Source organism: Callorhinchus milii, unplaced genomic scaffold (genome assembly GCF_018977255.1).
Source record: "Callorhinchus milii isolate IMCB2004 unplaced genomic scaffold, IMCB_Cmil_1.0 Scaffold8, whole genome shotgun sequence".
Classification (NCBI taxonomy): Eukaryota; Metazoa; Chordata; class Chondrichthyes; order Chimaeriformes; family Callorhinchidae; genus Callorhinchus; species Callorhinchus milii.
The window spans coordinates 6,694,727-6,719,172 of record NW_024704749.1 but is presented as its reverse complement, the minus strand read 5'-3'; the positions used below and the strand labels follow the sequence as shown (position 1 = coordinate 6,719,172).

At 37.3% G+C, this 24,446-nt stretch overlaps 1 protein-coding gene across 11 annotated transcripts in view; it reads right to left on the bottom strand.

Moving 5' to 3' along the window:
- Nucleotides 1-24,446, bottom strand: part of mtmr3 (myotubularin related protein 3) — a 44,676-nt gene that overhangs the window by 10,984 nt on the left and 9,246 nt on the right. For 6 of the 11 annotated variants that reach the window (XM_042337166.1, XM_042337167.1, XM_042337170.1 and 3 more), the window contains exons 2-19: nucleotides 23,796-23,868; nucleotides 23,226-23,302; nucleotides 18,918-19,048; nucleotides 17,818-17,907; nucleotides 16,890-17,006; nucleotides 16,055-16,087; nucleotides 12,664-12,746; nucleotides 11,161-11,327; nucleotides 10,364-10,460; nucleotides 9,888-10,001; nucleotides 8,320-8,519; nucleotides 8,085-8,216; nucleotides 7,705-7,816; nucleotides 7,008-7,203; nucleotides 6,316-6,501; nucleotides 6,027-6,197; nucleotides 5,351-5,496; nucleotides 2,766-4,236 (exon numbers count right to left, since the gene is read on the bottom strand). In XM_042337166.1, the coding sequence (XP_042193100.1) occupies nucleotides 2,766-4,236; nucleotides 5,351-5,496; nucleotides 6,027-6,197; nucleotides 6,316-6,501; nucleotides 7,008-7,203; nucleotides 7,705-7,816; nucleotides 8,085-8,216; nucleotides 8,320-8,519; nucleotides 9,888-10,001; nucleotides 10,364-10,460; nucleotides 11,161-11,327; nucleotides 12,664-12,746; nucleotides 16,055-16,087; nucleotides 16,890-17,006; nucleotides 17,818-17,907; nucleotides 18,918-18,965 (3,363 nt within the window). In that variant the 5' untranslated portion in view covers nucleotides 18,966-19,048; nucleotides 23,226-23,302; nucleotides 23,796-23,868. The remainder of the gene's footprint in view (nucleotides 1-2,765; nucleotides 4,237-5,350; nucleotides 5,497-6,026; nucleotides 6,198-6,315; nucleotides 6,502-7,007; nucleotides 7,204-7,704; nucleotides 7,817-8,084; nucleotides 8,217-8,319; nucleotides 8,520-9,887; nucleotides 10,002-10,363; nucleotides 10,461-11,160; nucleotides 11,328-12,663; nucleotides 12,747-16,054; nucleotides 16,088-16,889; nucleotides 17,007-17,817; nucleotides 17,908-18,917; nucleotides 19,049-23,225; nucleotides 23,303-23,795; nucleotides 23,869-24,446) is intronic. The other 5 variants (XM_042337168.1, XM_042337174.1, XM_042337175.1 and 2 more) reach the window with 2 other exon arrangements.

Below are 24,446 nucleotides of genomic sequence, written 5' to 3'. Positions count from 1 at the left end.
ACTGCTTCAGTGACGTTGGTCAGGCTTTCCCAGTGGATTAAAAACATTTCAGGTAGAAAATATGTGACTGATGAACAGGAGTAATGGCCAAAGTGATTTTATGACCACTCCAAATCTATTTTGAAACAGAACATTCCAAGTCTAATTTTAGACCAATAAAATCAACACTCCATACTATTTAACGTTATCTAATTTTGACCTGGAAAGTACTAAACTGTAAAATGTTAATTTTAAGTAGGATCATCCAGAATTATGTTTTAATAAAGTAACCTATTTCAGGTCAAGACACTGGATACTATGGACTTCACTGAAGGGCTGTACGACATACAAAAACTGAATGAAATATTTAAAGGGTTTTACTTTCTACTATTGCTGCATTACAAGATGACTATTTCTGCCGTGATAAGTAAATCTGACAAATGTATTTCATGTGAAATTTTCAGTGGATGGGTAAAGAAAACAAAATCACACAAGTACTGTATGTAAAATGTAAAAAAAATCCAACAAACAAAAATTTAACTTAACACTTAAAATATACTGCATACACTCTGGATATGTGTGCACCTACAATTCAATCCATGGGATGTTTCATATTACACTGTTGCCTTGCATCTTTTGCAGAACTGTACAGTGAGATAGGAATTCTTGAAAAAGTCAATATGGAACTTTAGCCGTCAATATATACTTGGATCCCTTCCTCCTCTCCACCAACCCAATTGCTTCCTAAGATTTTGTTGGTACAAATAATTACTGTTGGAGGTACTGGAAATTTGAACAATTTGTTTAGTTTTGGACTATATCCAATATAAACTTATAGCACAGCCTGCACCTGAAGTTCATGATCAATGTATTTTACATTCACGCTTTTTTGTACTCAAGGTGAGATGTGAAACTAGATATATGAAATGCCCCATATTGGGCATCAAGAACTCAAATCAGTTACAGTATAGGTTAGGATAAAGCACTCTCTACACTTCCCCAACAATGTGGACAACCTCCAACCTCAGATTACTATTCCCTGCTGCAGCACTATGATGTTTTTAGTTACCCACACCAGCATCTATCAGCAAGATTGTCAACTCAGTGCCAATCAGGCGGTAGTTGTGCACTGTGAGTCTTGTTCACTGGATTCTGGATCAAGACTAGATTGGATCCTTACCATTTATGGTACTTGATTTAATCTCTGATTCAAGAAATGAAAATAAATTTGCTAACCGTCTATGTCACCCAGCCCTCTGTCTCTATGGACATTTAAATGAAGATATTAAATCTTTGATATGGTACCAAAATACTCAGATGCCCATAGTTAAATACAAAAGGTTCTATCTGAAACCCAGAATATTCTTTTATGAATGGATAATCCAACCCATCATGAAACCTTAAAAGGATGTTGCAATAGGATTTGTTTTTGTTAAAAATAGAACATTTTATTGACAATTTATATGAAAAATAATTTACCAAGCAATAATCTTTCAAAATACCTCAATGCTGCCCCACATAAAACTGGATGATGTTTGGGTCATCTGGGACCAAGTGATTTCAAAGCAGTCTATTTGTTTACACAAGTTGAATTAGAAAACTATTAAAACAATTTAGCCATGTAAAAATATTACATGCTGTATCTAAAAAGATTTGACTGCATACTGTTGGAGTTGTAATGCAAGTTAATGTGAACTATTTTTACTAACGTGGAATTTAAGTTGGTTACAATATCTGCCTACTGTAGTAGCTGTACTGGCAATTTCAAAGAAGCCACAAAACTTTGTAAATTCCATTGCCTTTGGCCAAGCACAAAAGCTTTTATTGTGGTAAAGGCATTTCATGCCTTAAGTGAAGCCTAGACTGTTGTTACCTGGATGAATCATTAAAATGTTTACCCTGTAGCATTTTCTGGAAGCAGGTTTCTTTTTTTAAAAGCAAATTCATATTTTAAGTTATTGAATAGAAATAGAAGTCACTATTACAGTAATTTAATAGAGCAGCCTAGCTGCTTTATGTCCTGATTCCAAATAGGAAGAAATCTTTTCTTTAAAAAAATAAACTACAGCAATAAAAAGTCAGCGACTGGATTTGAACTTACTAAAAGTTTGCTAACTTTAATAATGCCATGTAGTTCCTTTAACCACTCTCTTTTTTCGGATCATGACTAGTTATAGTATTCTGACAGTAGAATGATGTACTGTACATATCCAACGTCAAAAGTACCATTAAGTTAACGACTAAAATCAGGGAGGTCCAACTTTTTGGCTGCTCAGGGCCATATGCCCCATTTGAGAAATGTCAGCGGGCCGCATAAGCAATATTTTTGTGCTTCCCTTCCAGAAACATAACATTTACGGATTATGGAGGGAGTGGGTGGGCCAGATGAAATGGAGGGCAGGCAGATGAAAGCAGCCCACGGGCCAGTAGATCAACCACCCTGGACTAAGTCATTAAGAACTGCAGTGAATTTTTGATGACCCAAACATCGCCCAAAACTACATCTTTACATTGCAAAGGCAAAAGTGATCAGTGTTACAATAAATTAAAGAAAAAAGTTGGCAGAAGCATAGTAGCTAAAACTGTCAACAGTGAACCCCAAATACCAGATCACATTAAAAAGACTAAAAGGTCTGACAATAATTATCAGGGTTACAAATGTGCAGTGAGCTATATGCTAAAATGCGTATAGTCAAAAAATTAAATCCAAACTTCACAGTAAGAAAAATGAGAACGTAAAATTACTTCAAGTATAAATCAGAATCCAACCTATCCTCTCCACTTACCACTTCATCGCTAAATTCTCCATTAAAGCGCAGAGATGAATTACTAAAATGCTGGCACTCCAGCCTGCTCCACAGTTCTTGCAGCTGTTTTTTCAAAGTCTCTACCTCCTGTTGATGTCCTGCCTCTATCTGACGCAGTCGCTGCTGGATAATGTCATTATATGTGGGAAGTCCATCATCATCTAAGTGGCTTCGTGTCGGCTGATCCGGGCTTCCTATTGGCTGCTGCCTGCTCGAGTAGCAGTGTGTCCACTTGGGTTGGGAGTTTCTATGATAACCAGATGGAAATTGCAAGGAGCTGCAACTTGCTGCTGAAACTTGTCTACTCAACACCACTTTTCCCCTCACTTCATCTCCATTTATACAGAGTCCATTAGCTGTGACATTCCTTGGAGTACCATTCCCAAACTCTGCAGCTCTCTCCACGATTGTAGTCTCACTGTCAACTTCTCCATTAGGAAAAAATCCATCTTTACATTCACTTAATGGCAAGGCACGAGGAGGAGGCTGTCTGCTCTGAACACCGTTATCTGAAGTCCTATGTAGATCATTCTCGGGTCTTGATTTCACTTCCATGTCTGGGGTCTCCGTCAAAAACTGCGATAAACTATTTTCAGAATCTACAGCGGGTACCATGGTTTCATTGGCCTTGGAATTCAAATACAGTTTATTATTATTGGTGTAGCTTTCTGTCATCTCCTGTTTTGCTCCATCTTCCATTAAAGTTTCAGTGGAACTTTCTAATGCAGATAGCTTTTCTTCTAGTTTGTCTGATGTGGTCATGAACGGTGGACTGGGTTCTGGTGTAGTGTAATAATTTTCTGGTTCAGTATTTAGGCCACTGACGTCCTCTGTTTCAGTACACTGTGTTGTGTAAATTGAGGAACTATTAGAAGCAATCATTCTGATAGATGGTAACATTTGAACACTGTAATCAATGGGCGATCTTTCATCCTGGGCTTCTTCTTCTGAACCCGAATTCGATTCGGAAATAGGTTCAGTGCTTTGCATTTCATCATTTGGAAATGTCTCTAAGGAATCAGTGACAAATGTTACTGGTTCATGTGTTATGCCACTGTTTAGATCAGGCTCAACATTCAAAGAAGTCACCTCTTGTTTCCGTTGTGATACAGCACATTCCTTTAACATTTCCTCTATCCCACTATCTTCTTTCGAGGCTTCCTGTAAAATATTCTCCATCTGTCCTTCCCCAACACCAGCAGCAACAGAAAGCTCAGCTCCCAATAAGTTCTTTCCCAGCTTTCCCAGTTCCAGTGCTTCACTGTTGAATGAGTCATTTAATCCAGTCCCGTCCATCACTCCTCCTATGCCAACACTGGTGAGTTCCAACGACTTGCGATGTTCCTGCCATTTCTCATTTAGGCTCGGATCACTGGAGCGTCTGTTTGCTGCAGGTCCAGGATTTTCACAAGCAGTCGTCAAGTTGTCAAATGATCTCGTCTTTGGTAATCTATTAAGTAGAAAGATATTAAAACATAATTCTAGCATTAGACAGTGAAACGGTTAACTGCTGCTCTATTTTTAAGAACTGAATGACAATTTTTTTGGTTACAGTTTTGTTGTAGACGAATAAACTTATGCATTCTTATAGTTTTTTTAAAAAAGACATTAATAGAGCATGTGTCAAGAATATAGCAAATAAACACAAAACGGTTGGAACTCCACACCCCTAATAATAATCCCTCCAAAACGAAAAACAATAATAAATTACAATCCACGACTGTTTGTGGGACACTGCTGTGTGCAATTGGCTGCTGTGTTTCGCCCACAAATATACAGCCAATTCACTTTACAGCATATTCTGTGAAGCGTTTTGAGACGTCTAAAAGACGTGAAAAGCGCTATATCAAATGCAAGGATTATTATTATTATAATGCCAGGATAAAATATAAAAATTAGCACTTAAGTTTCTTTTTACAATTCTGGTCACACCATATCCAATGATAGCAATTTTTAGATAAATCATTTAAATAAAGATCTAGAAAACTAACACCTGAGTTTGACTGGTATTATTTTGCATTAAAATGATAAAGCTAACCAATTTTCCTCCATTCAGATCCCTACATCTGACATGTGTTTTTACACGAAGGGCAGCACACATTCTGCTCAATTTTTATGCTGCTGTTTCCAATCTTTTAAAACATGGTGAATCCTAAAGCCAATCAGTTAATAATTCAAAAGAATCTTGAGATTTTCTGCATCTGCAAACTGGATAACCTCAATGCAAAACACGATCTCCACAATCAATACAATATCAAAATAGTCTGCGAAGAAAACTGGTTTGCCTTAACACTTGAGATAGCTTGGATACGAGTATATTCAGACAGGAATAGTTTCAAACCTACTTCATAAGCGTATTTTCTCAAAGGGATACATTTTCCAATTTAAATTGATTGAAATATTGCTAGGTAAGACCATGTACACCGATCTTTTGCAAAGGCCAATCGATCGACTAATCCTTGCCTACCCAATTGCTCGCTCTCCTTTTTAAATCCCTGCTTGCTCACAACCCAATCTGCAATGATCTTACTTCCATAAGAGCCGACTTTCCGCTGGAAGCTCACCTTCCCAGTGGCTGTTCTTCAGGACTGGAACCGGGCACTGGGTAAGGTGCACAGTGATCTTCAGAAGGTGTGGAAGGAGATGAATTAGGAAGGTAAACCGCACTCCAAAGCATCAAATTTCTTACATGGCACACTGGATGTAGCACCTGGATGAGACAAAATATTTTCATTGAGAAAATGAAGTGCAAAGGTGTCGGTAAACTAGATTTTCTATTTTCAGTATACTCTAAAATTCTTTTTATATATATTCTTATTAAAAATGAACATTTAAATACATAATGAAAATATTCAGCCCAAATTATGATCGCACAATTATAATCGCTGCTGCAGAAATAATCATAAGATCTTAGAAAATTCTATTTCAACACCTGCAAATGCTACAATGAAGTCTCCCAGGGAATTGACAAGCTAGATATTCATGCGTCTGTATGAATAGCCCTATTCTTAGCATTAGTACATGAATGGTCCTGAAGTTTGTTAATCCTTTAATTCCTTCTCACAAGTTCCAAAGCAATTTGACAATTCTTCACTTTTCATATCCTCAATTTTACAGCTACATTTTGATTTATTTACCAATTGTAGTGTTTAGTTTCATTTCTACTGTTTCTATGCTTTTAAATACTCTACTAAGGCATCATAAAAAAAACCTTACAAAGTTACCCTTTGACATACGTACAGTTTCAGATTGTGAGGTGTACAGGAGATTTTTAAAGGCTTTGTTAGCTGGCCTCAGAAGGGACCAAACCGAGCAGGTTCTTTCCTGAATATGTTTCTCTTCACGTTCTTTTGCACTGTTACACAGGAATGTTCCAAAAAGGCAGGAGTAAGTATGCTGCACCAATTTAACCTACAAACAAAGAATATTCATTCTATATTTAAAGATGAATCAAGCCATTTAGATTTCATTTTGCCGAGTTAGGTTGCGCTGGAAAGGATTAGGATAATGCAAAATTCATTCTACTTACAAGGAATGCTTCAATAAACTCAAATGAACAAGGAAATTGTCTCTGTAATTGATGGACACAATCCAGCCATTGAAGAAACACAGGGCAGCGTTCATTTAGGTCATCTGAATTTTCACCATGACCACAACGGTCAGCAAACTTATGACCAAAATCCAGCCATTCTGTTTCCACCAGTACCTGAAAACCCTGTGTGTGTAAAATAAAAAGCTTTACGTGCATTAAAACTCAATGCAGTTTGTAACACCAACATTACTGTACTAACCGGTTTGTATGAACAATAACATTAAACAACGCTTTGACAAAAGATATCACGAAGCATGAGCAAATTATTTAATTCGACAGATTGTATAGGTTCATAGAAATGCATCAGAATGAAAGTATTCAGAATGCTGTTGTTTATATGCTTTCAAGTGCAACATTCTTAGTAGTACAGCAAATAACACTGTAGTTCACTTTTAACTCATTGATTGTTTACGTGTACATATAACAAAAAATATCAGATGTTATCAGTTACAATCTTATTTCTACAATGAAAATGAGAAATTAGTTATCTTAGGCAATGCAATATAATTGAAATCAATTGTATTCACTCAATATTTCCAATGCAAGAATCCTGTCCTCCTTACCAAATGTTTAGCGCTTACCAAAATGTTAACACTCCCAACTCTCACATTAAATTCAAGCACACTCACCTCTACAGTTCTGTAGAAAGGATCCAGCAATAACTTTGATAGAGCAACTATTTGTGGTGTTCGGTCCCATCCATCAGAACAATGCACTAAAACAGGACGGTGATCTCGGTCAACTGCATTTATTACCAGCACTGCTGCTTTTAATAGCATGGAGAGATGCTGCAGCCATTTGGTTCCTTCTAGTGCTGACAGCCAACTGCAGATCACAAACAAAAATCATTCTGGAAGATATTTTTAATGGATGCATCCTACATAACTCTAATTATTTAATGTGCAGTTGGAAAGATTTTTTAAATTTTTTGATAGACCTTTGTGTGGAGCACGGAATAGACCACAGATATTTCAACTAGTGTAAATTTTAAGACTAGTTTCCACTAAATACTTTTCCCTTTGAAGCGATGATGTGTTAAGGCAATATATCAAATGCAAGGATTATTATTATTCCCCTGTTAAAGTAGTTGAGTGTTTTTCTCTCTTCCCCCTCCTTCCAATATGGAATCAAACAACAAAAAACAAATTTAATAATAATAATCCTTGCATTCAATATAGCGCTTTATTATAGCGCTTTACTATTTCTAGACATGTCAAAGCACTTCACAGAATATACTGTAAAGTGAATTGACTATGTTTTGTGAGCAATTTTCTGACTAAAGCCAAAATAATAGATGCATCATATATAAAATAAACACACACGTACTTGGCAGGATCTGGCATCTGTGTGCAGAGCAGCCTTAGCGACTGAAAACTCTTCCGAATGGAGTGGATGTTTGCCATACCCATAAATACCACTTCACAGTTTGGGTAATATTCTGTAAAAGATGAGTCAAGTGTGACATCACTGCAATCCTCTTCATCGGTGGGCGATTACATAGTGAGAAAGCACCTGCACGAGTTTCAATGTGGCTCGCTCGGAGGCTATTAGCCCCACACACATTCTAGGCCCCTTCGTGATCCTACATGATTCCCATTTCAAAATGAAAGAAATTTCCATAAATCTGCAACCTCAAGATCAATCTCGACTTATCAAAATGTTGACTTCTACCATTTTTTTCCGACTGTCTTCAGCTTGATACTCACCAGGGCATTCACACCCACCACCCTTTGCCCGGTTAGCCACAGCTGCAGCATACGACCTAGCATCCAATATCAGGAGCTTCTGTGGAGGATTACATAGATTTTCTACTCCAGAGGCATTAGTCATTGAAGAATCTAAGACGAAAAGACCATTACAGAAATCATCAACTCAAAATACAAAAGTTTCTATCTCAGCTGCTCAGCAATGTGTTAGAACAAAACGCTTAAAAGTCCTTACCAAATTCTCCATCAGACAGATCACTGCCATTTGGAAAATCTCTTATGCAGTTGCCATTCACATGTTTGGTAGAACTGGTGTCCATGGCACAAGCTTTTGCAATAGACTGTATTAGGTGCTCATCATCTGCATTCCTCCAGCCCCACCAGCTAACCTCTGGCTGACCACAGCGTGCAATCACTGCTCCATTACCCTGGTGCCTGAGATCCCAGCACAAAAATATTTATAAAATACGCTTGCTTTTAGCCAGTCATGAATTTCAACAACAAAAGATACAATTGTGAATAACTTGACAACAAATAACAGAATTTTAGCACAGGGTGTTGTGATAGGGGTTTACACAAGTGATACACAACACATGGAATTCTCTACCTGAGCCTCGATGCTGCAAGTAAGTGGAAGTGAATTCCACATGGGAGAGTGGGTTAGAACCAGAGAGAGAGAGTCTTGGACACCACCTAGTTAGCTAAGTTTCAGAACAGTGGCAAGAGAGGCCTGAGTGCAAGATAAGTGCAGTCCCTTTTCAACTAGAGACGGTGTCCAACATGAATAGTGATAAACGCCTTTATTTTTTAAAAGATGCAGAATTCATAGCAGAATGTGGGTTTTAATCTCAGTTTGTGGTCGCTGAGCTTCCAACCTGTGACCTGCTGCTACGGAGCGACAAAGTAGGATCAAATAGTAGCAGTGATCACCAAGTTACAGTTGTGTATTATTTTTGCAGCTGCACTTTTCTATAAAAATATTAAATTAACAATTAATTACAAACTGTTAAATGGCACAATCTTTCGTGGGATTATTAAATGCACTTCTCTTGTTTCATGAAGACTGCAAAGGGCACACAGCAACAGTTTAAGCAAACTTTTTTTTAATATAAGTCACAGAAGTTTAGTTTTAAACTTCCACAAATCTTACATTACAGGAAAGGGTTTTGACAGCAAAGGGGGTTGGGTGAGATGTATGACAAAGGGAGATACAGTATAGTATTTGAAAAGGACAACAGTTATAATAGGTTTCCCGGCCTTGCACATTCCTATACACTGAGTGGACATGGTTGTTGAGTGAGGTTCAACAGCCCTTAGATAAAAATCTGCCCCAACAATCCAGTTGGTTCGCTAATAATTTAAAGACTGGCTAACTAGAAAAGTAAGCAATGCTCACTGAAAATTAAATATAAGGGTACAGATGGTTGTTTGAATAACAATTTCTAGAAGTAGTCCAGGAGTTGAGAGTAAATTAATTACCAAGTTACCTCTTGTATTGTTACATATTAGTGACCCAAGGGCTTGGAGAAGTAAATGTGTTGCATGGACAATTCAGTTTACCTACTTTCAAAATGAATCGAGTCTGGTGAAAGGAAGTAGTATTGAAAATTGGCCGATTATTTAAATGTGAGGTAATAAATTGGTGTTTGTTCATCAACAGATAGACGACAGTTCAAATCTATCCCACTGAAATCACATTTCAGTGTTTGACTTTATTATACGAAAAAAGTACTCCTTCCAATGAAATGATATAAATCATTTGACACAGAACTTTTATTTTATATTCTTGAAATAATTACTCACCTGAAGACAACAGTTGGAATCCTCTTCCATGATCTAAAGCTGCCAACACTCTCAAGCTCTTTGTCAGTGATCCATGCTGGTACAATCAGCTGCTGTGGGTAGCTAGCACATAACCTACAATCGAAGGTAGCTTATTTATCCGGTGCCACATCACTTCCATTATTTTAACTAGAGATTTTAAGAGTCAAATTTTGTGCAGGTTAAATTCCAACCATATCTAATGTTACATATTATCTTAGATGTGAAGTAACATATTTGATTTCAAAATGAAGCATTTAAATACCACATAGAAAGAAAAGTGTAGTGCTAAATTAGCTTTTCATCAGAATAAATTTGGGAGCATTCACTCTTATGAACTGAGGAGCTTTCAACGGATAGGAAGTCACAAGACGAAAAATTCATGAGCCCATTTTGTTGGTAACTTAAAAAGCTACAAAGTAAAGGAATAAAGATTATTAGCAGTGACCATTTCTTACTTGTATTTGTCATTGATATTTGTGATCCTCCATGCATTTTGCACATCAAAGCACATCCTTTCCACTTCATTTTTAAATCTTGAAACAACATGTTCGCCTGCAAAAGATAATAAATTGTGAGATTACCAGCGGTTATTCTTAAACTGTTCTCTATCTCCACATACTGAGGGGTAAACCTCAGGGAAATAATAAGGATGCTTTTCATTATCTTTCAACTGCAACTCAATGTGACTGCCCTTTCCCGTGTAACATAAAGCTGCTCCCACTTTGCCAACTTCAGTTGTTTTAACCCAAGACAGGTAGATAAGCACATGATTAACCAATGAGGCCCTGTTTTTCCTGCAAGTAGAAAACACAGATCATTTAGCCCATTAGTTAAACTGGTGACAAATAATTAACAAGAGCTCAACTCCGTTCAGAGAGTGGCAAATCCTGAATAGGCCATAATCTACTGTATCTTCCTAAAGAATGTAGAAATTGCTAAAATTGTAAAAAGTTGATGTGAGCATTATATATCTGGTAAATACTATATTTGAGAAATACGGGCGTTATAGTAACAGATGGATGCCTTATTTTCCAGATAATTGTGGGTTTGAGGCCAAGAGCTTATCGTCCCCAAGTGGCAGGGATTAATTTTGGGGAGGAAGGCAACAAGAGCACCTTATCCTATGGACGAAATGGCATGGTTGGTAACCAGAGTTATCACATTATAATTATGCCTTCTTAAATGAATGATGAGGGTTTAAAATTTGTGTTATTATATGGACAAAATGTATAGCAGAGTGTGTTTATAATACCTGGTCGACACAGGTCTCCATGTTGCTCTTTCTCACTAGCATATATATCCATACACCACGCATGGTAAGCAAAGGCAAAGAGGTCTTCTATCTTTGCAGGTGGACGTATAACATTGTTAAGTCGTTTTCCCCACTCTTGACATTGCTCAAAGGTAGAAAACTGGCACCTGTGTTTTGTTTTAAATTAAAAACATGTATTTAATCTATAACCAGTGCACAGCAAAATGATATGCAAGTACAATTTAAAGTTCAAACTCATTAATAGGATGCCACGTTTCTCACCATGAATAATCCAGTCAAAAGCAAAATAATCCTTTCCATTTAACTTTTGCCATCATTTTATTATTCTCAAAGAAAAGGGGACCAATAAGTCTTAAAAGCAATCATTATTAAACCTCTTGTCTTAGAATCTTGTCTTCTGCCCTGTACTAATAATTTGAATTATGATAATATGAAATCAATGATTTGTTACCTTCTGAATCATTTTTCTATGGATTAGAACACGGTCAAAAGAACCAAACAGGACAGAAAGAACTGGGAAGCTACACTTGAATTAGATAAATGCTAATGCGACTCAATTGCACCCAACCATCTTTACAATGTGACTAATTATACTGAGGTATGACATATTTGCACTTGCTCCAAGTGACAAATTCTCCCTCTCAACCAAGCGGAGTCCTTGTAGCTCAGTGGTTAGAGTACTCGCTTTGCAAGCGAGAGACCTGAGTTCAATTCCAGGCAGAGGGCGAAACCTTGGGCAAGTTTCCTTACTCCACACAGAGCCTAATAATAATCCCTCCAAAACCAAAAACAATAATAAATTGGTCATTTTCAATCTATGACTGTTTGTGGGACATTGCTGTGTGCAATTGGCTGCCGCGTTCGCCCACAAATATACAGTCAATTCACTTTACAGTGTGTTCTGTGAAGCGCTTTGGGACGTCCTCCTGACGTGAAAAGCGCTATATCAAATGCAAGGATTATTATTATTATAAGCTGCCAGGTGGAGCTAAAAGTGAATAAAGTCTGCTACTGTCTGGCTTCCAGCAAAGATTTGCAGAACAGTACAAAATGTAGGCATTTGATCATTGTGCTTGCTAGCTTCTGTAACTGCACCTTGCACTAGCTGTGGTATTATGCATGGTGCTTTTGGAAAAAAAGGAGAGGGCTAAAACACCATTACAAATGGAGCATACTGAAACATTATCCACAAAAGGGAATCACACTGGAAGTCATAACAATTGTTTGGTTGATTAACAGGCATTGGGCATCTCATTCAGGCAAGTTTACCCCAATATTCTATATTTAGATTTCACAATATTCCATGCTTTGATTTAGTGAATGTGGAGTTGCAAAAGAAGAGTTTGTATTAATGCTATGCAGAGATAAAAGGTACAAAATTGCATTGGTTTGAAAGACCTAACCTGGCCTTCAAATGAAAAGGACACTGAAAAACAATAAAATTGTAGTTAAACACCTGCATCATTGTCAAACTTTCAGTACCTGATAACTTTGCAGTCTTTACAAGTCATATGAAGCTGAAACATTTCACGGCCTTCAACGTTTTCAATCAGCTGCAAAGGAATCTGTCAACAATAGCAGATGGAAATGGGTCACATTACAAATATCCATTTATCATAACACAAATCCCTTTATGAGGCAAACTACTACAGACAGATATGAAAGGTTAACCCAAGGCTGCTAAAGATACTGGGTTGAATATCAATTACCGATACTGCATGAACAAAATACAACGAGGAATCTAGATTAGCCATTTCGTGGTCTGTTTTTTTTCCCAGCACTGTAAGCTGTAAAACGGACATTTTAAAGCTTCTGCATTTGGTTTGAGTCAACATGGCACTGTCACCTTTTCCCATAGGAAAAACCTAGACCAAACAGAAAGTTTATATGCTGGACATAGCCAGAGGTCTTTCATGGAGATTCTTCAAACTAGTTGGAAGGGATTCTGTATTGCATTGTCTCACTGAAATTCACTCATTCAAATTCTACCACCGCGAATAAGGGTTCAAATATTATCTGGGAAAGAGTTCTACAGATAGATAATGTACATTTAGATAATCTACTTTTAAAAAAGATAGACTGAACGCTAAATTGGAAAACATCAAGTAATAATAGCTTAAATTATTCTAGCAAGGTTATCGAATGGTTCTGCATTGCCGTCTTTACCCATAGGGAATGGTTTCTCACGATGCATTCTAAAGCAGAACACTTTTCTTTATGGTAAAGTACATTTTGTTCTCTACAAATACAGAATTATTTCACAAACCTTAACAAGCAAATAAAAAACCATCTACAGTTTGTCTGTCCCAATTCAATTGCAAGGAGTCAAATCTCTGGCGACTGTCAAACCATTGTGTGGCTTCTTTCAGAAAATGACTATGTTCCGACCTCCGATTCAATTTAAAGCCAAGGCCATTCAGCCCCTCAAACCTGGCAGAAGAGGCTCAAGGGCTGAATGGCGTACTCTTGTCCATATCTTCCAAAAGCATATTGTTTGACGGAAGACAGGTATTTGGTCAATTAGTAAAAGTGTAAAGTGATTTTTTGTTAAAGCCGTTCTGGATACAAGCATGTTTTTTCTTAAGAAATTATTCTTGCCTCAAACAGGAATATAATTGAGAGTACAGGCTTCCCATTTCATCTGAATTATGGTTCTTGGAGAATGCTTACTACCACCAACATGTTGCAATATTAGGCCTTGCACAATACACAAATACTCATACGAAGTGCATCCAGCTCTGCAATTAGTCATGTGTTATGATCATAATCAACATCACCAAAAAATTAAATAAATTAACCTTTCAGATTAATTTAATGCTACAAATCCTAGATTTGGCAAAATCGTTTTCTTACTCTTTATTAGTACAGACTACTATAAAGACCTTCATTCGTTTGCAACAGAGGTCAATTGCAGGATTGTGCAGTTTGTGTACTTGCATCACTGACCTCAGTTCTTACTCCATTCCCCTATTGCTGCTATTTGCAGGAAACAGGGGTGGAGCAGAGTGTTGAAAGTAACACTAACCGTACACAACTCAAATGACCTCTGCTACAAAAAAACCTTGAAAAGACATACAGGTAGACAAATAGCCCAAGATATAGATGTAGAATTTCTCAGTTGTCAAATGAGGATTATCACCTTGTAGTAATGATTCTGTATCTGTGTTGAAAACATGAAATCTTGGTGAGTATAGCCAGAAAGCAATACATTTATAGATGCACAGGAAAACAGTTAAAAACTGTGTTTAAGGGGCTTTCAAATAGTACTTCCACTAAAATTGTTTCAAACAACAAGCAATGCACAATACACAATCTCAGTCATGCAGCACACAGAATGCAGTGCACATACTACAGCAAACAGTTTGCAAAAAATATAAACCTAAACCAAAAATAACATACCAACATGATTACTGTATCATTAATGTTATTAAATATACATAATGTAGGAAAACTGCAATAATTCAAAAATAGAATATAGGAGACAAAAAGCAAAAGAGCATTTCCAGCTGTTGGTGAAAAATAAATGGCTGTGTGAATGAGAGAAAAAAAATTAAGAGTTTTCTAGCACAATACAGATCAGCTGTAATTTCCATCAGGAAAGGTCTTTTGTGTTGAGATAGGTCATCTTGTATCTGTACCAACGTGGAGAACTGAAAGACGCTTCAACTATGAGTAAAACAGATAGTGAACCTGTCCATTTAAACACAGAAAAGTGTTGATGGATGCAAAACAGTTGTGATGACAGCCAAGACTCTTCAGCCATGCGTTATACATGAATTGCATTTTTAAAGCACAAAATTAAGAAAGATAGATAGTTTTGCAAAATTGGTGGATTCCTAAAGCATATATATTTTGAATCATATTAGATGCAAATAAATTAATTTTGCCTTCTTTAAAACTATGAAAGCGCATTTGCGACATGATTTTAAATGGGATTTAATTGCACCCAAAATGATTTGTACCCATTTTATCTTTTCTCCAGAATTGCTAAAAGTGCTTGCAACTGATGCACAGCTTTTACGACAGTGTTCTGGTCCCTTCCACAGTAACACTTTGTAACTGGAGCTGTCATCTTGAAAAGAGCCGTCATCTCAAAGAGCCAGATTTCAATGTTGTTAAAAACGGCATGCATTGTAAACTGAGTAAGATTATTTTATGCCAGGTAAACTCGCAGCACATAATTCTTCATGATATGAGACGAATATAATTCTGCTAATACAATTCTAGTAACTTTAAATCGGAGAGTATTAGATTCTCACAGAACTGAAACATTTCAATTCCAGGTTCTTGGAGTTTATTACTGTTAATGGTAAACTTTGACTGTTCTGATTGTCCAGATTAAGTATTTTTAGTGGTGTACAAGGAGTGGTGGTGTGATTGAAACTGTATCCCTCTATAAGCTTACTTCTGGCACCCAGATCTACAACACTATTGCCCTCCAAGTTGAAGAAGAAAGTGTTCTTATAGTATAGATTGGAAAGGTGGCTTATTTAAATATCAATAATACATATTATTGCTCATTAATAAAAGGGTTAGATATAATAAATAATAATCCTTGCATCTGATAGCGCCTTATCACGTTGTTGAAATGTGACAAACCACTTCAGTTTTACTGTAAGATGTAGTCAGAGTACATTCTTAGAAAAAGCGGCAATTTGCACACAGCAATGTCCCACAACAGCAATGAAGTGAATGACCAATTTCATCTGGGGATTTGTTGGCCAGGAAATTATGATCAATGTGTGATGTTAGGTTAAAGCCAATACTCAGTCTACGTGCAGAAAGACCTGCAGTACTGCAATGCACTGCCAGTAGTTTGCTACATAACATTTCCACTAGGGATGCTGGGATTACTTAAATAAATGGTACTTACTTGTATTTCACAACAGGTATTTTGATAAATACTCTACACAGGAAACCAAAAAAAACAAGAAAACAGCTAATTCTTTATTCTGCAAGCCACGTATGAAACAAAATTCAGAAAGAAAACACTACAGTGAAGATAAAAATAAACGCTTCCATCCGCATTTGCATTAACAAATGACTGCACATACTGTGCTACATACATACTACACTAGATTGTGCAAAAGGATTACAATAGGATTAATGTAAACATTTCTCCAGCCATGGAGAAATTCCTCATTCTTCAATAAGAATCTTTCGCTCTTCAAAATTTCCATTTTGTGGGCTCTAATTAGTGGTCCTTCATAATGCAATACCTTCCCATTGACCAGTGGGAAGGCCAGCCCTGAGTGAAATTCCCGTGCGTCAGTACAGCATAGTTGCGACTACTAAAGGGAAGTTCCCATTTCTGCAACGTAGATATTTAAATTAGGAATTACCACAAAACAGACCCCATGATTAAAGTACATAACCCATTTATTCAATATTGACACATGTCCACTTTCCAAAAGAGGCTACAAGATAGCAACCAGGATCAGAAACGATGTTGTCTCTCCCTCGCCCAGGGACACTGAGATCGATTCTAATGCCGGCACTCAGCACAGACCAAGTATACTTGGTTCAACTTCACACTAAAACCATGGCGTTTTACACACTGAGTCATCAGACAAGATAAAAACTGCTAGTTTAAATTATTACCAAAATCACCTGTTCACCATTGAACCAAAGATCATAATCCGCACTAGTCATAAACTTAAAATCTAATTAATAATTCAGCTTTAAAAACAAATTATACAAATACTTACATTGACAATCGTTTCTTTAAATTTAATGTGTAATCTGTAGTTAGACAAAGCAATAACAGCATCCTCGGCACGCCCAATGAATTCTGTACTCTCGCCATGAAGTTCGGGAAAAGGAACCTAAGGTGTTTTGAGTAAATGGGATACAATTAGTATGCAGTCGTTAAATATTTAGCTACCATTTAAAAGTAAAATTGTATAGCATATAATGTGCACTACTAAATAATTAATAGCTGCAATTATGCCAGTATGTCTGTTAAAAGGAGTGTTGTGTCCAATTTATTCTAAATGTCAGTGCAATAATAATTAAACAATAATTAAGTCAAGCTATTGTGCAGCTTTCAGTTTTTATTTCTAAGTAGTCCCACGTTTTCTCCTTTTTAAGAAGTAAATTTTCCAGGCTTTGGGCCACACTCCATGTAGTTGTGTGAGCAATGGGGCTCAGTGAATAGAAGCTCTCTCCAAAGTCAACCTGCGTGGGATGCAGCAGAGATCATATTGAACGATTGGTAACACGATTATTGCTTTCCTTCACGCCAATAAGGATTTGAGGAACAGAATATATTTACTTAAAAAAAACCTAAATGGCAGGAAAAGGAGACAGAGAAGTCAACTGCAAAGAACAAATATCATTTAGAGCCAGAAGGGATCAAGTTGTCTATTTATACTGGTAGAAGTGTCTACATGCAACCAAATCAATACCATCATGAAATCGATCCCACAGGCAAGTCTGATTATTGCTCATGGCAACTGAGTCACTTTAAAGTGGCAAATGGATGCCAGCTGCCAGCTGAGACGCCATCCGGCGTGGAGGGAGCTAGATAAATCCAAGTTGTTGTTCTTATTCACAATGGAAACTTATTTGCAGTCTCAAAAACAGAGAACATGTTCATAAATTTTGTAATGAAATCTTGTAATTTCTGTTCTGTACCTGGAGGCTCTCTTCTTCTCGGATTAGTTGCTTTCTGGGAAAGATCTGATTGGCCTGGATGCATTCCAAGCTGTGTTGTCCTTCTTCATCCTGAAAGGAGGATGGATTTTCTTTTTAGCCACGAAACACATGCTCTTCTTCCTTCAGTCTATTTATGGTGGTATAATATATTTATAAAATTGTATGCACTCCTCAATAGGAGTTATCCATAAAATGTGTCAACATATTCAATTAAACCTTTGGCTGCTAGTTTTTGCCACCAATAGACATGCCATTTACTAAATATTACCATCATATCAAAACTAATATCAAAGCACTATAGCTAATGAACACAAAAATCAAACAGGACAGCAGATAGAGAGGACCATACTTGGCAACGTGCTCCCAAGCTTCCACTGACCATTTCTGTCAGTGGTTTGAAAGAAATGTGAACACAGCCTAGGACAGCTCTCCCTCCTTGTATAAGTCCCTGGATATTATTCAGCACCGTCAAAGACTGAAAACTATGTGGTAAATTGCAATTGTAACCCCACATCTTACCATTCTTAGCCAAGCTCATTGCACCACAGGTTCATATATGCCATTATAATATTGAATTCAGTGATTTTGTAGTTGATTATTCATCCATTTTGCATATGATCTTCCTCAAGCTCAATACAATTTAGCTTCCATAATCAATCAATCATACAAGGACCACAGGAATACAGCCCATTTAGAGGTTTGGGGTCATACCAATACAACATCAGTCACAACTGGTCTTCTCCCACCCTCTGGTGCACATATTCATGAAATGTACTTCTTTGTTTTGCAATACTAGAAAGCCACAAGACCATATTGATAAGGTAATTTAAAAGTACATGGAAATAGCATCACCAATTTGCAGTATCTAATGTTGAAAATTGTATTAAAAATTTGACAAACACTCACTACTCCCAATCAGCCAATACTACAATGAATGCACATTACCTCAAAAAACACAAGCAGACTGGCTGTGAACAAAAGAGAGGTCACTCCTGCCTTCTATTCTATCAATCTTTTTACCTCCAATGAAAATAGCAATCTGATTCTGGTTGCATCAGGACCCCTGAAGAGTACCCTACCAAAGGTTGCATTCTTCCTTTCTTGGTAGTGGAATTTCTTCTATTCATTTTCCATCTTCATCTGCTACCTCAAGGTAAGAATGAGCATGACAACACTGCAGTCTCTTGTTGCTTCTCGAGTTAACGCTTCTCTGTTGGAATGGAACCGAATAGTCTATTTAGTACTAGATTCATCTCCCTAGAGGATGAACCTACTCTCATAGGGTCCAGTCCTCTTAAGAAACCTAAACTTTGGTGGCTTTCAGGTTGAGACGTGAAGAAAAGTAGCATTTTAAAGTAGCTCCAAATTCAAATCTTAGAAATATTCTAAACCAGCTACCTATAGAAACGCAGATAACTATCTGATTGACAAAGAACCATGTGCAGGTATTTAGACTGCCTTGAAATAGGGATATCACTATTTTTCATGAGAGCTTTCAGAAGGACATCAGTACTTTTGGATTACCGTTCACAGTTCACAACTATGATGTGTGTGACTGGTTGTCATACTGCTACATTACAAAATTCTTTTAGACTACAGTGTTATAATTACAACAACCTGATAGAAGTTTTTGATGACTATTAATTCAGTATGTTACAAATAGACACATACAGCCATACACAATGAGCCCAGTTATAATGCAGTTGCTGGAATAATAAATTCCCAAGCAGCCCAACAACAAAGCCAAACACAAAATACTGCAAATGCTGGAAATCTGAAAACAAAAATAGAAGTCGCTGGGAACACTCAGCAGGTCAGGCAGCATCTTTGTAGAAAGGAAAGCGGTTCTGACGAAGGGTTGTGGACCCCAAACACTGACTCACTTTCCTTTCTCCATAGATGCTGCCTGACCTGCTTGAGTGTTCCCAGCAACTTCTGTAACAACAAAGTCAGTTCTTTAGTCAGCACTTCCACATTGACTACGTATGTTTGGGAAATGATGTTACAGGCAACTTGGGCCTAACTCAATTCCAGTTCTAATACATGTGATGCGTAAAGCTGGTGAAAGATATTTTTTTAAAAATCTAGTTTTTCTGAATTGCAAAACAAATGACATTCATAATCCTGATTCCTCAAATCTCCCTCAATGATTGAGCAAAGTTATTCAATGAGTAACAGAGGCTTAAACTAGGAAGGCCCAAGATTCAACTCCCAGTGGGTGCTGAGTTAGCTAATGCAATATTGGAGTTCCACAATTGGCCTCAGCATCTTTGGGTAACCTCAGTGTCTGGACTCCTGGTCCAAATTGCTATCCAGTGACCTCTGTTGCAGATGTACACACCAGGCAGTATTGAACTCAACTACAAAGCCTCCAGGAAACAACTAGCCATGGGTGCGAGGCAAATTTTCAAAAGCAGTGAACTGCTGTATCATCTAACCCAGCAGAGGCTGGGGACCAAACCTTGTAACCTTTCCCCCTGCCCATGACAATCATAGAATCATACAGCACAGAAGTAGGCCATTCGGCCCATCGTGTCTGTGCCGGCTCTTTGAAAAGAGCTATCCAAATCAATCCCACTCCCTCGCTCTCTCCCCATAGCCCTGCAAAATGTGAGTCGTCCCAAGATGTGGGTCGTCTTCAAAGTAAATCTGAAGGAGCATCTGTGCCCTCAAAGCTATTACAACTGGGAAGGACTGTGTAAGTGTGGATAGAGAAGAACATTCAGAAAAGCAGCACTGTACTATCTTTGCCCTTCAGATCAAATCTTCTCCATCCACACAGACTTCTGAAACAGATTAAAAAGCAGAAAACACTAAAGGAAGATTGTGCAGGGTGGGGGAGAAGAGGGGATGGAAAAAGGAAAAATCAACATAAAAGATCGGAAGGGGGTATAATAATTAAATTGGAGGCTAATTGGGCAGGCAAAACTGCCTCAAGCAGTTATTCAGAAAATAATTTCCTGCAAGGTTTAGTTACTAGATGCCAGGAGAATTTATGTAAACTTTGGTCACTTGGTACTAAATGGCGCTACTCTCTCTGGTATAGTCACCTTTAATTCAAATGTGCAATTTGTATTTTGTCAAGAACATAAAATACAATCAGCAATCTCATTCTCTCCTTCTAAGGCAATGCTGGACAAATTATGGCCCCGGCTTCAGCATGTTTCCAAGTTTCTCTTGATTGAATATTTCTTGATTTATGGCATGAATCAAGAAATATTCAATCACGAAAACTTATTTTGTTGGCCGCCCAAAAAGATTGGCCACCACTGCTCTAATCTAAAGGATAGCTGAAGATTATGCAAATTATGGATCTAGACTAAGGAGTCCTGTAGCTCAGAGGTTAGAGCACTCGCCTCACAAGCGAGAGACCTGGGTTCGGTTTCCAGCAGGGCGAAATATTGGGCAAATTTCCTTACTCCACACGCCTCTGTTTAAGTAGGAACCCGGTTGATTGGCGGATCGCTTTTCCGGGGGTAATAATTCCTTTAAAAAAATAATATATTGGTCACGTCAATCCATGACTGTTTGTGGGACACTGCTGTGCACAATTGGCTGTAGCGTGTTACCCACAAAGTATAGTCTATTCACTGTACAGTACATTTTGTGAAGTACCTTGAGACATCTCGAAGACATGAAAAAGCGCTATATCAAATGCAAGGATTATTATTATTATTGGCACCTGGCAGCTAACAACCATAGAATACATTTTTCCTTATCCATGAGAGCAACTACTGATGAAAAGCCTTTAATTCACCTGGGCTAGAAAAATACCAGAAAGCATGGATACATTTCCTATAAGATTGCCCCAGGTTTGCAATCCTACAGTCACACAACTCTATAATGCCCTACAACCCTATAACCTCTCAGAATCTACAAGAACCATGGGCTAGTAGATGTATGCAAAGGCGCTGGCACTGAATACCCATTCTTAAACTGCAACAACAAATCACTGCTCCAATCCCCACTCATCTTCAACCCCCACCGCTCCCCCACGAGTCCACTGACATACTAAACAATCCCCCACCCTCTTGAAGTTCAAAAAGTGAAACTGACAACATATGCAAAGTGAACCTATCAATATGGTAGATTATACCCAAAATATATTTATCCAACATAGTCTTGTCCTTATTACTAATATGAAAGTCACACATGTTGGCACACAAGCAGAGTTCATGCTGACACTCCTGTGCAGTACAGTAAATCTTTACGGAGGCCCATCTGGTTGCTTTTAGAATGAATGTTAAGAGATCTCGTAACAAAATTCAAAAAGAGAAGGGAATTTCTTCTAGTGTCCGCCCATCAACCCTCGAGATTTATTTACCTCATGGCTGGTATCCTAATGGTGCAAATGGTGGCTGAGCTAGCCTACAAAAACAATCACTACATTTGAGTATGTGTCAAGTGATCTGAAGAGAACATGGCATGGTGAGATGGTATAAATACAGAAGATCTTTCTAAACAAAATATTGTTTTACAGTCTAGGTAATATATAGCAGGTTGCCAGTCTCTTCACTAACGTTGAACCACACTACTAGCTATGGGACTTCACAGCGATTACAAAGGCATATTTTTCTTGCTTAGGTGTTTAGACCCATCTTGGTGTTAGTGTGCTCTGTACTAATGCATGCATTCTTCCCGAGTGCTGCCTTCAATACAGAATGCAGATTAGAGTCGAGAAGAGATTTGGAATGAACCAGCTACTCTCTTTAGGTTTGTCATAAATGCCTTCGCAATAGCTTGGGTCAGGAAAAAAGATGAACAATGCAGAACTTTGAGGAAAACATTCTTCTGTTTTCAACAACATTTGGATGGGATGCCTCTCTTACATGTGGGTACTGAAAACAAAACTGCCAAAATTCCACAATTCTGCTATTATATTTTTGATAAACCTTGGTCCCTGCACACGTGAAAAGCTTTTAAGGTTTCTTGGATTATAGTGTTAACTAACTGGTTTAGAATTCAACCCATTCACTTAAAGCTACTATAATACATGAAAGTTTGGAAGACTCAGAAAAAATACAATCAGTAGTTTGAATTTTTAAAAAAAATTTAATAGTCAAACCCAGACAATCCTATTGAATTCAGTCAAGTCAGACAGCACCCATAAAAGAAATCAAATCACCAAGTTTTAAAAAAGCACACAATGTGGACAAAATGCAATGCAGAAGCACGACCGCACTAATCCAGGCAAAGAAAAAAAGGACTCAACTGTTTTGGAGCGGAGGTAATGGGTACAAGGCATGGCATTATGTGGATGTTTATTGAGATATCATGTTCAAAAAAGCTGAGAAACTGTCCATAGGATAGAATGTCCTTGAAGGATGGAAGCAAACTCAGCAGAATACCTTAGCCGAAAATACTACACACAATAATAGCCAGCTTACCATGTCAATCCCAATGTATTGTACTACGTTCAACTTCCCCAGCGTTACCTCTCTGTACCTCAGTTTTACTTAAGAATCTGAAAAGCGAATTAGCACATGATTAATTTATGTAATTGTACCTGTGTGAAGAGATAGCTGTACAAAATGTAACAATAGATCATTATAAAATTTGTTGAAACAATGCCCCCACCAAAAAAATGAACATTCACTACATAGCTTTTTGTTGGACATTGCTGCACATAAAGTTGCTACCACGTACACCTGCAAAATACATAATTACTGCACTTTACAGTGAAATTCCGTGAAGTACTTTAGATGCCTGGAGACTATATCAAATGGAAGGATTTGCATTTCTGTTAAGATGCAACTGGTAATCTCAGGAACTAATATTGCACAGTCAAAATTATGAAATTTTGATTCATGGGCCTCAAAAACAAATGCACAAATATTTCATTATGTATTCGCAAAAAAATTCATAGGATCTGTATCACATTCATATTTTGTTCAGCTAAAATTCTTAATACAAATATCCCCCTTTATAAAAATGTCAAGAATTAAAAATTAGCTCACCTAAAAATAGTCAAATACTGAATGACTTTCCCCCGCACAAAATCTTATTCCGTGAAGCAGGTCACATTGAAACCTGGAAAACAAATATTTTCTCTTTAATCCCTTTGCTATTAAGAAGACTTAATAAGGAGACAGGTTAAATGTTGACACAGTCAAAGGCCCTTAGCCAAAAATGTCATTTCTACAACACTCTCAAAAATAGTATAAGTAAGTATACGCTTTGGTATACAAATATTGTCCATAAGTGATTTTTAAAAAAAAACAGGGAAAATGTAGTGCCAAATCTAGTCTGAAAGATGAGGGCAATATTTCTGTAAGTGTACAACACTATCAATTCCTTAATTTTGTTTCACATATAGTATTCATGCAAAGTATTTGGGCAACTACAGCACAAAATCTTTGACTGGGAGTGTCAATATCATTTGATGAAGCAGCACAAATATTTCAACTTTCCACTCAAAAATACATAAAAGCTTTTTGTTTGGTCAATCTTGTTCCATCAAGCCATTTTATTATCAGTCCAGACATATTTCACTTTGCTAGTTACAGTAAAGTTTCCTAGTTATAACTTATTTTACACAAGCAAAATTAAAGCTCGGCATACCAACCATGTAGAAAAAAATATTTAACAGATTCTTGTAAAGAAAGATA